This window comes from Maniola jurtina, chromosome 4, assembly GCF_905333055.1.
Source record: "Maniola jurtina chromosome 4, ilManJurt1.1, whole genome shotgun sequence".
Taxonomy (NCBI): Eukaryota; Metazoa; Arthropoda; class Insecta; order Lepidoptera; family Nymphalidae; genus Maniola; species Maniola jurtina.
In genome coordinates, this window is record NC_060032.1 from 37845 (window position 1) to 52780 (window position 14936).

The 14936-nt window shown below is 45.4% G+C and overlaps 1 protein-coding gene across 7 annotated transcripts in view; it reads left to right on the plus strand.

The window, feature by feature from the left end:
* Positions 1 to 1621: 1621 nt before the first annotated feature.
* LOC123864901 (transcription factor BCFI-like) overlaps positions 1622 to 14936 on the plus strand; it is a 46278-nt gene continuing 32963 nt past the window's right edge. For 2 of the 7 annotated variants that reach the window (XM_045905643.1, XM_045905644.1), the window contains exons 1-2: positions 9533 to 12395; positions 12789 to 13065. In XM_045905643.1, the coding sequence (XP_045761599.1) occupies positions 12302 to 12395; positions 12789 to 13065 (371 nt within the window). In that variant the 5' untranslated portion in view covers positions 9533 to 12301. Of the gene's footprint in view, positions 1755 to 9513; positions 12396 to 12788; positions 13066 to 14936 lie in introns of those variants that run through there. The other 5 variants (XM_045905645.1, XM_045905638.1, XM_045905639.1 and 2 more) reach the window with 5 other exon arrangements.

Here is a 14936-nt window from a genome sequence, read left to right on the forward strand (position 1 = left end):
TGGTAATTCTAATGGACAAAAAGGTTGCAACTAGTATAACAGTGTGACTCCGTGGGGAAAACAATTCGATGAATTCCCAACGAGTCACTGTAAACCATCTGTAAACCATCTGTAAACCATCTGTAAACCGCACTCAACCGTCAAACAAAAGCCCAAAGCTTAAGTACCTACAAACCATAGATATGTTACAAACTATTTTATGAATTATTATTTCAGTACAAGTATTTTGCTGTTCAAATACAGTATAAAGTAGGCTCTGTACATGCCAGATACCAGAAATTCATATTTCTAGCTACTTAATTCAGTTTTTGGGATAGACCCCGTCACAAAAATGGTCTCAAACTGATGGCCCCCATTTTTTTTATTTTTCAAGACAAAAACATTAAAAAATATGATCATACTCTACTCAATAGTTCTAGATAATCACATCCCACATGCGAGGGTAAGAAAAATATATATTTTCCGGCTCCTTTTTTCATGTACCTATGAGCCCGCTGGAAAATAATTTAATTTAATTTCTAATATTCGGTTTTAGGTAAACGTTCTACCTAAGTAAGTAAGTACATCAAAGCATAAAATTTCAGGTTTGTTTATCTCGTTTCGTCTACGAACTACAGATTGCGAGAAAACTGTATCAATCATTGTTGTCATTGTTTTGATTTGTTGAATTTATGGTATTCTTGTTGAAACAATGCATTGTAGCCAATAGTGAGCGAGCGTCAGCCAATCAGAGGTGATTGCGATCGCGACATTAAGTAACCTGTCATTCTACCGCAATCGAGCCGCTGTGTGTGACATGCGGACTGACAGATAGACATTAGACAGACAGCAGAGGGACATTGTCATTAGGTAATAGGGCTCCGCTTTTACCGTTTGGTTACGGAACTCTAAAAAATAAAACAATCCTTTCTTGGACGAATCCTTTTTCAACTACCCAAACAGTTTAAAAAATTAAGTTCAGGTAAGTAATTCTAATTAATGAACTTTGAAGGCCTGTAAGCACAATGTGAGTATTTAGATATTATGTGTAAGTAATAGTGCATCTTGGTTGGTTTACCTACGGGTCGGCTCATGTATACACCTACCAAGGCTTTCCTAAGGCCTTCACTATACGTACTTACACACTTAGTAATAATTCTGTTCCAAGAGGTAATACTTAATTTTGTATGTATTTACCAACCAGGTACCTACATGACTTAGTATTTCCATTTTAATTTGTAACGCTATCTCCCTTTGTGTCGATTTTTAATATTAATTATCTTACCTACAGCTTTTGGATTTATTTTGGCTACTTAGATACTGCTTAGATGCTTGTAGATATTAGTGCAGAATGTAGAGCACCAAGCAATCAAACTGGCAACTAAATAATTGTTTTTGGAACAAATAAAACATTTCCAACTGCCCAACTCCGGGCTGCTGCTAAAACTTTAACATTACAGTAAAACCAACCCAACAAACCCCGTGACTATCGAGATGGGAAAGCGCGGAAGCTATTCAACTGGGTGAAACCGTCACGCGCCTCTGCGCCCTGCGCCGCGGCGACCCTGCCGACCTCGGCTGTGCTGGGCCGCAGGGCGGGCGGCGCGGGCGCGGCCGGGCGGCCGTGCGCGGCGCGCGCGCCGGACTCGCGCGCCGGCCTCCGCAGCGCGCGCTCGCGACCGCGCACCGGCATGCGAACCCGCGCGCCGCACGTCGCCCCCCGCACCCCGCACCTGCCCCGGCCATGGCGGACGCCAAGCACGAGTACCACTTCGGTGAGTACAGCCACAGTCCAGCCCCCACACACTACCGGGTCGAGTCTGTCGCACTGACCACCTTAACTACCACTGTTCCACTAGCAAGTTTTGTTTTACTTCAAAATTATACAATTTCCTGCGCCGCCTATAAAAAAGAAATTGTGAAAAATGTCACACAAAATGTAGCGGCTTGCTGCGCGACGAGCGGCGGCTTCGTCACTCGCTCAGGTACGAGCAGATATTTCATTTTCAATTTTTCTCTAAAGTGGAAATGGTCACGTAGTCGCGTACGGTTCTCGGATTGCTGCGTGCCCGCGTGCGCCGCGTGCCGGCGGCAGGTGAGCTCGCGGCGTCGCGGCGGCGGCGGCGGCGGCGGCGGCGGGTCGCGGCAGGCTTTATCATCCGGCGATTAGATAAAGCGGAATCGCTGGTGCGCGGAGCGGCGCCCAGCAGTGCGGCGAGCGGCGGCGCGCGCGCAGCTCGCTGCCGGAGCGCTTCCTCGTCCTCGTGAGCGAGTGGTGATCCTCCACGGCTGCAGCGGCCGCGCTGCGTGTGCGCAGGAATCGTTTAAATTGTTCTCGCGGCGCGCGGTCGCCGCTTCTCCGACATGTCTGACGCAAAGGAACGTATTCGGAGCGAGTCGGTAAGTACCCAGATAGTACTCCAGCTGTTCTACAATCGGTGTCCTACCGGCTACGCTCGGGTCCAGCCGAGAGCGCCGCGAGTGCGCCGCGTGGCGGACGCGGCGCCGACGCACGGCCAAGTAAGTAAGTAGGTACGGCACGCCGCGCCGCATGCTCCTACTTCACAAGTATTCAAACTATGCGCTAATGTATTTTTAATTTACCTGTAGTTTAGTCAGGCTAGGTACTTCGTAATTGAAAATTTAAAATAGGATAGGTCGATAAAATATATCTACTTCATTTTCTTATTAGGTTTCGTTGCACCAGTACGTAAGATCACGTACCATCCACCACCTACCACCTACCACTATCCTCGCCACTCGCCTCGCTTCGCTCGAGTGCAATTTCTGAAAATCTCCAGGGAATATCTATATCCTACTTAAATCCAAAATCAAAGTATTTTTTTATTCATACCCAAAAGCTATAAATTTTCATGGATAGGTATAGGTTTTTAGGGAAGTAGATACCTCAAAAGGAAAAGCGGAACCCTTATAGGATTTTTTTGTTGTCTGTCTGTCCATCCGTCGTGTCTGGCAAGAAAACCTATAGGGTGGGTTCCCGTTGACTTAGAATCATGAAAGGCAGGTAGGTATGTCTTGCACAAGTAAAGGAATAAATCTGAAAACTGTTAATTTGTGGTAACATCATAAAAAAAATATTAAAATGTGTTTCAATTTTCAAGGTGAGATAACTATACCAAGTAAACAGATTTCATTTATTTTCATGAATAATAGTTTTTGGTTTAGCGTGCAAAATCTCGGAAAAATACCCGAGTACGGGACCCTCAGTGCGCGTGTCTGACTCGCACTTGGCTGGTTTTTTAAACTATAAACATGCGCTCAACTGCAACCGCGCCATTAAGTGATGACGATGATGCAGACTACGGTGCTGGCGGAGCGCACTATCAGGCACCCTGTACCAGGCACTCTGTATCAGGCACCCTGTACCAGGCACCGTGTATCAGGCACTCTGTATCAGGCACTCTGTATCAGGCACTCTGTATCAGGCACTCTGTATCAGGCACTCTGTATCAGGGACCCTGTACCAGGCACCCTGTATCAGGCACTCTGTATCAGGCACTCTGTATCAGGGACCCTGTACCAGGCACCCTGTATCAGGCACTCTGTATCAGGCACCCTGTATCGGCACCCTGTATCAGGCGCCCTGTATCAGGCACTCTATATCAGGGACCCTGTACCAGGCACCCTGTACCAGGCACCCTGTATCAGGCACTCTGTATCAGGCACTCTGTATCAGGGACCCTGTACCAGGCACCCTGTATCAGGCACTCTGTATCAGGCACCCTGTATCGGCACCCTGTATCAGGCGCCCTGTATCAGGCACTCTATATCAGGGACCCTGTACCAGGCACCCTGTACCAGGCACCCTGTATCAGGCACTCTGTATCAGGCACCCTGTATCGGCACCCTGTATCAGGCGCCCTGTATCAGGCACTCTATATCAGGGACCCTGTACCAGGCACCCTGTATCAGACACTCTGTATCAGGCAGCCTGTATCGGCACCCTGTATCAAGCGCCCTGGCATCAGGACTGAGGTCAAGTAGTTATTGCTCGCTGGCTGCAATATATTATCACCATCAACAGTTCCAAAATCCTCACGGCTTAGGACTGCAGCAGGTACCCCGCAGCATCAAGATTGAAGAGTTGGGACTTGGAGTTCAATAATGAAGTCTATGTTTGGTATTAACCGACTTCAAAAAAAGGAGGAGATTCTCAATTCGTCGGAATCTTTTATTTTTTAATGTATGTTCACCGATTACTCAAAGACTCCTGAACCGATTTGGAAATTTTTTTGAAAGGGTATACTGTGCAAGTGGTCTCATATAAAGGTGAAGATCTGATGAATATCTTCGGAGATGGAGAACAGAACTTCTCAATGGATAAGAGCAAATTGCTCGCGATTAGTGTAATAGCTTAGTAATAACCAGTAAGTAGGGTTTAACTGGGCATAGCATTATAGTTCAGTGGGGCCACTAAAAATTGTGAAATAAAAAAAATTCAAAATAAAAATAAAACCGACTTCAAAAACCACAAGCACTAAAAGTAATAAATATTTTTTGTTTAGTTACACGTGTATTGTATACTAGGTATGAAGTCGAGCGAGCATAAATAAAACAAAATTAGAAATCCAAATGTGAAGCTCGCCCGACTTCATACCTAGGTACATTACAATTTTTTTTATTGGTCAGTATTATTTCACCACTAATAGTCCCGGAATGGCCGGTTGGTTTAGGAGTGCTGCTGTATCCTTTTTCATCAGAGTTGAAGAGTTGAAACTTGGAATTTAGAATTATGAAGTTATCGCTTGGTATCTACAATATCAATTTACCATCAGCAAATCCTAAATCTCTAAGGCTTAGGAGTGGCTGCATCATCAGGTTTGAGAAGTTGGATTTTAATCATAAACTCATTGCTCGGTAGGTACGTCTGATACTTATCGACCCACCATCAACAGTTCCTCAATCTCCACCCCGCATCATCACGGTTGAGGGTTGGGACTCGGAGCTCAGTCATGAAGTCGATGCTTGGTGCCTATACTTACTTAATATCAAACCACAATTCGCAATTCCTAAATCCTCACGGCTTAGGAGTGCTGTAACTTGCATCGTCAGGGTTGAGAGTTGAGCGTGCTTGGCAGTAACAATATAATTTCACAAGTAACAGTTTCTACATCCCCACGGTCTAATGTCAAACTGTGGACCTCGGGCGACAGAGAGAGCTAAGCTTGGAGTATCTCTACGTGATCAAGTCAGAAATGAGAATCTGTAGGAGATGCAGAGCAACTGACATAGCTCAGCGCGTTGCGAAGCTGAAGTGGCAATGGCCAGGGCACGTACTTAGTTCGAACAACCAACACGTTTGGATCCCAAGGAGCTAGAATGGCGATCTCGCACCGGAAGTTTGGAAGGTTGGAAGATCCCCCACTAGGTAGGACAGACGACATCGAGCGAGTCGCAGGGCGCTACACCGTGGCGTGTGCAAGTCCCCACAAGAGCCCTATGTCCGGCAGCAGACGTGTATCGGTTGACAATGATGACAATGATGATGGTTTAAGAGTGCTGTATCCCGCATCCTCAGGTCGATTGAGAAGGCTGGTACCTACTTACCTACTTGCAGTTCAGTCATGAACTCTTTGCTTGGTAGGTAGGTCCCTTGAATATTAATTCACCATGGGTAGTTCTCGGATCTTCATAACTTAGGCGGCGGCGACTTCTCCGAAAAGTTGGAGGTGTACATGCCTAGCGTCGGACCCCGGGGCCCAGACCGTAGGGTTGGACGCCGGGGCCAGACCCCCCAAAATATAAATACCAGTCGCCTAGCAAGCCCGTAGATACCTAGTCAGATAGGTGGCTCAGGAGGTAATGTTTTCGAAAGCTACAGAGTTGCACAATCGTTGGCAGAACAATAAGTAATTTCTAACTCTATGATAACGCCTGTCGTTGCTAATAAAATTAAAATAAATGATGTTAGTGGGTAGGAAGTTAGGTAGGCAGGTACATGTTACAGGAACGATATTATTCATCATGAAAAGTTAAAACGATCGTCGTTTCATCATGTGCTAGTATGTAGCATGTAGCGTATGTGGAGCCGACGACCTGATTCACATTAGCCGCGGCGCGGGCGAGCGCGGGGGTGCGGCGGGGCGCGGCGCGCTGGCGGCGGGGGCGAGCGATAAGCGCGCGCCCCCCCTCCCCCGCCCCGCGCACCTCGCCCCGCCGCGCCCTGCGCCCGCGCACTCAACAACAAATTGTAACAGACTCAAGTGGAGCGTGAAAATGAGTTTTCTCCACGAAAATCCACTACACAGTAGGTAGGTATAGGTACCTACTCGCCCTATTAAGTTTTGATCGAAGACAGTCTCCGATTACAATATGGTAATGGCAATTATCAATATGTATTCGGCTGATTGTCTATAAGATGTTATCTACGTGTTTGATATTTGTAGTGGTGCTGTTTTGGGCTGTAGACTGATCTAAGCTGTGCGATGTGAAGGGTGGTCGGTCCCCACGATGCGGTAGTATCGACGCTAGCCGCGGCAGCGCGTCGGTCGGTCGTTGTGAATGGTGGTCGGGAAGCATAATGAGGCATCTCTGATGTCGTTATCTGCGAGTTCCGTCGCCGCGTCGTTAAAGAGTAGCGCGATAAGGCGCCGCGTAAGTACGTCGGTGGCGGGTCAGAGATTACGCGTTTACGTAAACTTAACACAACATCGGTTTGGCTTCGTACTGGTTTTTCGACACAGACATAATAGCTACTCGAAAACCCTAAAGACTCTTGAAAACAGTCCGCGCTAATTGATGATTATGAATAGTAGGTAGAGTAAAGGGTTTGCGGATGATTGTAAAGCGTTACGTTTACGCAAAGTTCCGGCGGCCGGTCACGATAACGCTGGCATTACCATTAGGCACAGTTACAGTGAATAACGACGCGCGCCTTGTGCGGGGAACACTTGCATGGCGTGAGCGTGCATGTAGGTGGGTGGATGTAGGTAATAGCTGATCCATAGGAACTTACGCGCCTTCTAGCAAAATCTGGAAAGGGCCATCGATCGATAAAAATACTTCTTATTATGATCGTTATTAAATAAACAGTAGGTATAGATCAAAGTCGCCAAGCAAGTAGGCCCTGGTAAGGGTACCACAGCTACACAATATTATTAACACATTGTAGTAGCAAATAAGTAGGCACCTACCTAATTATAATTATTGTTATAAATAATAATATGGTTATAATGTTTGGAATCGTTCAATATTGGTAACTGCGAGCGGTGTCGGCGGGGCCGGCGGGCGGCGCGGGTCATGTGGGGAGGTGCGCGGGGCGCGCGGGGAGGGCGCGAGCTGATAAGGCTCGACCTCCGGCCTGCGCTTCAAAATATTAATATCTTATTTATTTAAAATTGTCACCGTCCCCCCTCGCCCCTCTGCCCTTCCAGCACTCCTCGGCAACGAGCCTCTTTCATTCGACAGTGGCCAACAAACTAAATAATATCACAGAATATAGGTACATATTTTACATAAAACACTTATTGGGTAGAAACCTACTAGGTAAATATCGAAATACTGATAAAATAAAACTATTTTCATTTTGAATGGACAACAGACAACGTAACATAATCGAGCAGACATCTGTCCGCGCATCCATTTCACGCGGACAAATTGCCCCTACGTACCTAGGTAGTAGGTACCCACTACGAAGTTTGAACCATTCCACGGAACACGACACTCAACACTCCAGAAGAATAATATGGAAATCCAAGACAAGAGCAAAATCCAAATTGTTATGAATTAGTTTAACTTGGATGTCTTGTTTGTCATGTACCTACCTAATGAACTGGGGCTCGGTTTATAATAATTACTAAACATATTAAGTACACCGTTACTTTGTTTGTTGATGTAGGCATCCAGCTACTCCACTAACGATGAGTGATCAATGATTACTGTAATATCAGAACTGGTTAACTTAGCTGTACCTACCTACTTAGTTCATGAATTCATTTTAAATGTAAGTATACAAATAGCGAACAGTGTGAGCGGAAGATCAATGCATTATTTATTAGTAACATATTAAGGTATTATCATTAGTCATAAAACTATTAGTTCTGTAACAATACAAGTAGGTACATCTCTGCCTCCCTATCTAGAGTGGGGACTGAGGGGCGGATGTCAAAGGGCAGCTCAGTGGGTAGGTACATCCTGTATGAGGGCTAGAGCCCAGTATAAGTTGAAGCGGTGAATAATAACCCAAAAATTCAGCGGAAGGCAAGTAGTCGTTTACGCTATTATGCTCAGTTCATGTAATTCCGGAAGCGTTAGTCATCACCACAGAGCCATCACTCACCAGCGCCGAGTATTTACATCAGAGCAAAATAAAATACGCGTTACTAATATGGGTGCATCATACTTACGGGATACTTACACTCGTCGTTCCTGCACACTCGCCAGCCCGACGATTACCTCAACCAACACCTTACCGGTACCTATACCTTGGACAGGGATGTATCGGGAAAGGCAGAAATGAAATCACAATAATTCAAGAAACACTTTATTAACGAAGCATATATCGGAGGAAGAAATCAAACACATCAGCTACGAATATTTTATTGGAAATAAAGTGATATCGACTTACCTCAACATCGTGGAAGCGGTCGGTGTATTTCTGGATGATCATCCGACAATCGCTGGTTTCAATTAGAACACGCCCAAGAAACCGCTACACTAACAAAAACCTCCAAACGTTATTTGGTACTAGAGCATGCCCGCGACTTCGTCCGCGTAGATGTAGATTTTTGAAGATCCCGTGGGAACTGTTTGGTTTTCCGGGATAAAAGTTGTCTATGTCAATAACATGGACGCAAGCTACCTCGGTACCAAATTTCATACAAATCGGTAGAGCGGATGGGTCTTTAGGAATCCCGTGGGAACTCTTAGATTTTCCTTGATAAAAAGTTGCCTATGTCCGTCCCCTGGATATAAGCTAACCCAATACCAAAATTCGTCAGAATCGGTTAAACTATTGGGCCGTTCAAAGGTAGCAGACAGACAGACAGACACACTTTCGCATTTATAATAATAAATTATAGTATGGGTTAGTGTATCGATGAAAATAAAAGATTTGTGGAGTACAGGTAGTTCTACCATTAGGTACTTGATGTCCTTCAAAATAACAAAAAAAGTAGAAATTATATAGAATTATTCGCCCTAAATGTACTTCTCTTCACACGTGAACAGCGAGAGTGTTCGTTGCCACTACGCCGCCTGCCAGTGGACGAGAACGAGCATGCGGGCGCCGGGCTGGGCAGTGGGCAGGATAACTGTGCAGCGGCCGCGCCGGCGCAGTGCCCACTGATCGGCATCGGTGTTTTCTAAAGTCGTAATCTGGGAAATTGTGTTGAAAATTTTAACGGTCCATAATATCGCAAGGTGCCTGATTAGATTAGATTGTCTCAGATCCATGTTTTGTACAGACTGCATTGTTTACTATCGTAACGTGTAATCAATGTGGGATTCAAACTCGATCAGTAATTAATTGAATCCCGTGTAGTAGCCAGTATAGCTACTAGCCGGATCAATTTTCTGCTAATCCTAAACCAGTAAGTAGTTAGGTACATATATTGAAGAGCATACTGAGAACTCAGGTAGGAATGTATCCGCGAACAAGTAGGTAGGTACGGGGTAAGAGGCATATCCGCGGTTCCCACCACCTACTAGGAACTCATTACATTAATTTCGCTGCAAGTACGAGTATATACCTGTTCGCTAGGTGCAAGCTGTATATACCTGTTCGCTAGGTATGAGAGGTATCTTCGCTGGTTTAACAATAAGATAGGTAGGAACCTATCACCCATAAACATTATAATAAAGTTACACGAGTGGGGCCTCCGCATTCATGTAATTTTGAGCAATACCACAGTTTTATCGTAAAACTGTTGCAATAGGTACATACTTAGTACTAAAATAAATGTCGCTGAAAGTTCCGTCTGTCTTCAGCTCGCTGAGCCTTCAACCTCCAGATAAGAGCTGCGATAGATTGCGCTAATCGTGCGGCGTAATCGCGACAGCTGATCGAGTAGCTAATTAGCTAAGCTTTGTATACAGACATGACGTGCTACACTGTGCGCCTGTGCCAAGTTCATTGTAGCTGCTGATAGCTAGGCAGCGCGATATCTGCGCGCGCGGCGCCGCCTATCTTATCGGCAAGGACGAGCGTAATCTCGCCGGCTCACCTCCCGCAGCCCGCGCTGCAGTCTGCTGCGCCGCGCCGCTGCGCCGGTGCCGCACCTGCTGCTCCGCAGTGGACCCGGCAGCAGCTCGCGTCACTCCCAGTCCTCCTGCCACTCACGAGCTTCGTAGCTTATCCTCAGAATCGGGCCATTATGATCTATTTGAAATCTTCTAAGGTTTTACTAAGTTATTAAGCTAAACAGTAGGTGTGCCCGGAGAGGGCATGTGCGTGAATGTGCAGTGTCGTATTGTTTAGGAGGAACATGTGGACGAGTCTTTCCACATTGAGAGGCAGACAGTTTGTGCTATTGTGTTCGGATATCAGACGTCAGGGTCTCGTTGAGCTCGGTATTGTTTTTGTCGAATGTGATGTTTGGCAGTTCGCTGGTGTAAATCCTGAGCCGCGTAATCCCCGACTCAAAACAAAGCAGCGTGGCGGCTGGCCGGGCTGTTTGTTGTGGCAGCGCCGCGGGGCGCCGCGCTCGCTCACCACTTAGTTTTTTCTCCTCGCGATACTCAGAAGCGAGAAAAACTGCCCCCGCACAGATTTACAGCGCCCTTACCGCTAATGCGATAAAATTTATAGGTTCCCGGGAGACGGTAGTAGCGCGAGCGATGATTTGTGGCGCGCGAGCTGCGAGCTGCGACCGACATGTTTATAGCGCGCGAGTCGCTTCGCGGAACTATTGGCGAAGTTCTAATGCCTGATGACAGATATCATTATTATTGCCTGTGGATTTATGGCTTTCAAGGTTTATTTCAAAAATAATCCATTACGATTTGCGGTTAATTAGGTACTAATTTTTTGTAGTAAGTAGGTAAGTATATTAATAGATACGTAGCTCCCGATAAGGTCGTGAAAAAAATATTGTTCACTCAAGACAGAGATCCTGCGATTACAAACTTGTAGGTATTCTAAAATTTTAGGTACTGGCTGTCACCCTCAGGGCCATCTATCATTAGCTAAGTTTATTTAAAGTGAAGGACCAGAATTCGTCAGTATGCAATCAACCGTGGCCAAAAAGAATTGTTATTACCAGTAATGCTTAGGTATAGGTGGTACATTCATTGCGTCGACGACTCAGCGTCTCCACAGCAGGTCCTGTGGCAGTGTTGGCGGCGAGGCCGTGTTGGCGGCGAGGCCGTGCGGTGTGCGCGGAGTGGCGTAGGTCGCGACGATAGTGCTATCGCGCTGCAGCGATCAGCTGAGCGTCGGCACTGCTGCCGTGTGTGAGCTGCCACTTAGACCTTCTAAGTTCTAGATAGAGTAATAATAATGTCAAGTAATAGTACCTAATGTGTCGCTTCTATCTTACAACTTACACTGAATTAGGTATAGGTGGGTATCTAGATCTAGTAGGTACCTACCTACATCCATCATAAAGGAGAAAAGTTGATCAATTTTTGAAAGTGCACGTTTTAATTCGCAGTAGGTAGGTTTATTAGCCGCATCGCCCGTGTGTACAAGTTACCCCATTGCATTGGCGCGGCGCGGCGGCGGGACAAATTTTATGATTGATAACCGATTCTTCATTTTTTTGGTGTACCTACTTATCCACACCATTTTGTTACGTAGGTAGGTATCTCATTGTGAATAACTAATCAGTCTATAAAACTAAATAAAAAGGAACTTATAGGTACCTAAGTACATACTTCGACTATACCTGTCAGTAACTAAGTATTTATCTTTCCTGGTCAGATATACCCGAGTGCCAAGTGCCTAACTTTTACAAATAGATAGTTACCTATTTCATTTTTTTTTTTAATATTTTTATATTCCTAATTTCCAAAATTATTTGATAGGTATTATAATTATGATGTTAGAGCTATTTTTTTTACTTTTGAAGGCATTAGTAGGTAGATAAGTTGGAAGGTAAACATTTAGTTCATATTAAAATACAAATTAATGGAAGAACAAGGGGAGAGTCTTTTCCACCCTCGCTCCTACGACGGGAGCACGGGAGTGTAGGGCTGGAGGTGGCTGGAGGGTGTGCGGGCATGTGTGCGTGCGGGGGCGGCGCCGGGGTGCGGCGCGGTGGAGGGGCGGGCGGCGTGCGCACGCGCAGCCCACCGCGCGCAGTACACACGCGAGCGCCGCGCGGAGAGGACGCGCGCCGGACGAGTGAGTGACAGTGACAGTATGTTGCACGACGCGTGGCCGCACTGGCACCACCGCCCGGAGGCCTTCGAGCTGGACGCCTTCATCGCAGAAGTCAACAACAATAACGCCAAAGGTAAGCGAGTGACGCCACACACGCCTCGCTGAGATTTCATTCATGATGCGGTTTTGTTTACTACAAGGTAGGTTTCTTATTTTTTATCTAAATTACTGAAGACGTGTCGGCATGATAGATATGAGTGGTGTTAGACTTGAGAGAGTATTCGTTGTAAAGTATACTATGACGGTAGGTATACCTACGTAACTACGCGGCTTTCTCGAGCGTGGGTGACGACAATAACAATGATAGTAGGGTGCTTATACCTATCGACATTACCTAGGGATCGAATTACACAATTATGCATAATAATCACATTGCCATTCAAAATAAATTCAATGAATGAATGTTCGGTGGTGTCTCGGGTGGTGTGACGAGAAGGCGGCGCCTGACGCGTGTGTGTGTGTGCAGAGGGCGCGGCGGAGAGCGGCGCGGACAGCCCGCCCGCGTACGGCTACGCCCCCGGCGCGTCGCCGCGCTACCAGGAGCTGCGGCCGGCGCACGCGGGCTACGCGCCGCTGGACGAGGCGCTGTTCAAGCCGGCGGGCTCCACGGACGGCTTCCTGCGCCGCAGCCCCGAGCTGAGCCCGTCGCCCGAGCGCCGCGACGACTACCGCGCGCTGCACTACGACGCGTACGCGCCGCCGCCCTACGCGCAGGACCACCACCACCACATCGCGCACGACGGGTGAGTCGCGCCACCTACCTGCTCCTAGTCCTGAGCTGTTTGTAGCCTATGCGAATCATTTGCCGCACACTGGGAACCATTTTCCATCTAATTTTTTTTTTTAAAGTAATTTAGTAGGTGGGACCAATACCAAATAATTTATTTGCTCATGAGTCATGTACCAATAACTCAAAACTAAAAGATTATAAGTAGATAGGTAGGTATACCATGAAAGAGTGAGGATACTTCTTCCAGCAGCACTAAATATATTTAGGTAGATACCCACTTAACAGGGCTCTCTCTGTCACTCGCTTCATATAATCGTAGTTCCAATTTCATTTGAATATCAAGCAACCAAAGTCCATGAAATTTTGCAGACATTCTAGAAACTAATATCTGTGTCTGTGGTGTTTTAGATTTTTCTAAAAATATGTAGATAGTTTTAAAATTACAGGGGCTCAAAGATTTGTATGTAAATTTTTAAGACCGCGTAACTTTGAAACCGAATATTTTAACAGAAATCTGGAAAACCACAGACATAGCTATTAGTTTCTAGAATATGTCTGCAAAATTTCATGGACTTTGGTTGCTTAATATTCAAATGAAATTGGAACTACGCTTGTATGAAGCGAGTGACGGAGAGACCCCTCTTAACTTCAAAATCTTCAAACGGCTAGTCAAGAATGGCTGTGATTTAATTTCAAATCAAATAATGAATTCTCCAGCGGAATAGTGTGCTCTGTCGAGCTGCCCAGTAGGTGCCTACCCGCTGCGTAGGAACAGATCGACTAGGTAGTCAGTGTGCTAGTAACGAGCACGTGCGACGCGCTGTCGTTAGCCGCACTACTTACTGCCACTCGCCCCTGTACTACTGCAGTGTCGTGGCAACGGTCTGTTATCTTAATTACTTTGGTGCTCTTTGCCAAACCATTTCCTACTGATGAACATTAGAAACTAAGCTGATAGCTAGGCAGTAGACAGCTACCAAGTTGGCAGCTGTCTAACTTATTAAAGTGAAAAAAAGTTAAGTAATTATCTCTTTTTTTATTGTTAAGTACTTTTTGCCCCAAAAATTTAAAACTTGCCTCTAACGGGGCTAATTGTACATATCTCACAATTTAATCGTTTTGAGAAAGAGTCTCTTAAGTATTTAAATCACAAGAGTGTATTTATCTACCCAGGTAGGTAGATACATACTTATTACATTACATTATTTTTCGAGTGTAGGATCCTAATTAAAATATATTGCAAACCTAATTAGGTAGGTACATACTTAGGTATTGAATGTTCTGTGGAGCACGTAAATAGATACCTATTTAGTATTTATATTGACTTTACGCGGTACCCACCTAGGCAGCACTAGCTACAATATAAAGTAAACAAGTTACAAATTCCCAACATTTTACATACAATAATTAATTCAATGTCATTTAGAGCTATTTAGTAGTGAAAAACAAAGCTTTGGCCATAAGTAATTTCCCTTCAAACTTACTTGCGTCCAGTATTATATTTTAAAGTAGGTATATATGTATGTGAGTAAATATGGCAATAAGGTAGGTACTAGGTAGGTAGGTAGGTATTATACTATTTGGTTACAACAATAATTTATTTATCCTTATACAGCGAGTCCAGACAACGGATGCCGGATCGGTTTGTTTGTGGCTAGTAACTAATGTTCTACTCATGTGCTGATGTGTTAGCTAGTACCTAGGTATAACTGTCCCGATACCTCGATAGGTATCGGGGACTTGGTAAGTAGGTACGTAGGTACCTATTTATTAAACAATTGTATAAAATTAATTCATCCAAGCATAAAATGTACTTAATACTTAGGCATGGTTGTCTGATTCTTAAGTAGGTATATACATACCTACTTGTGGAATGATGTTATT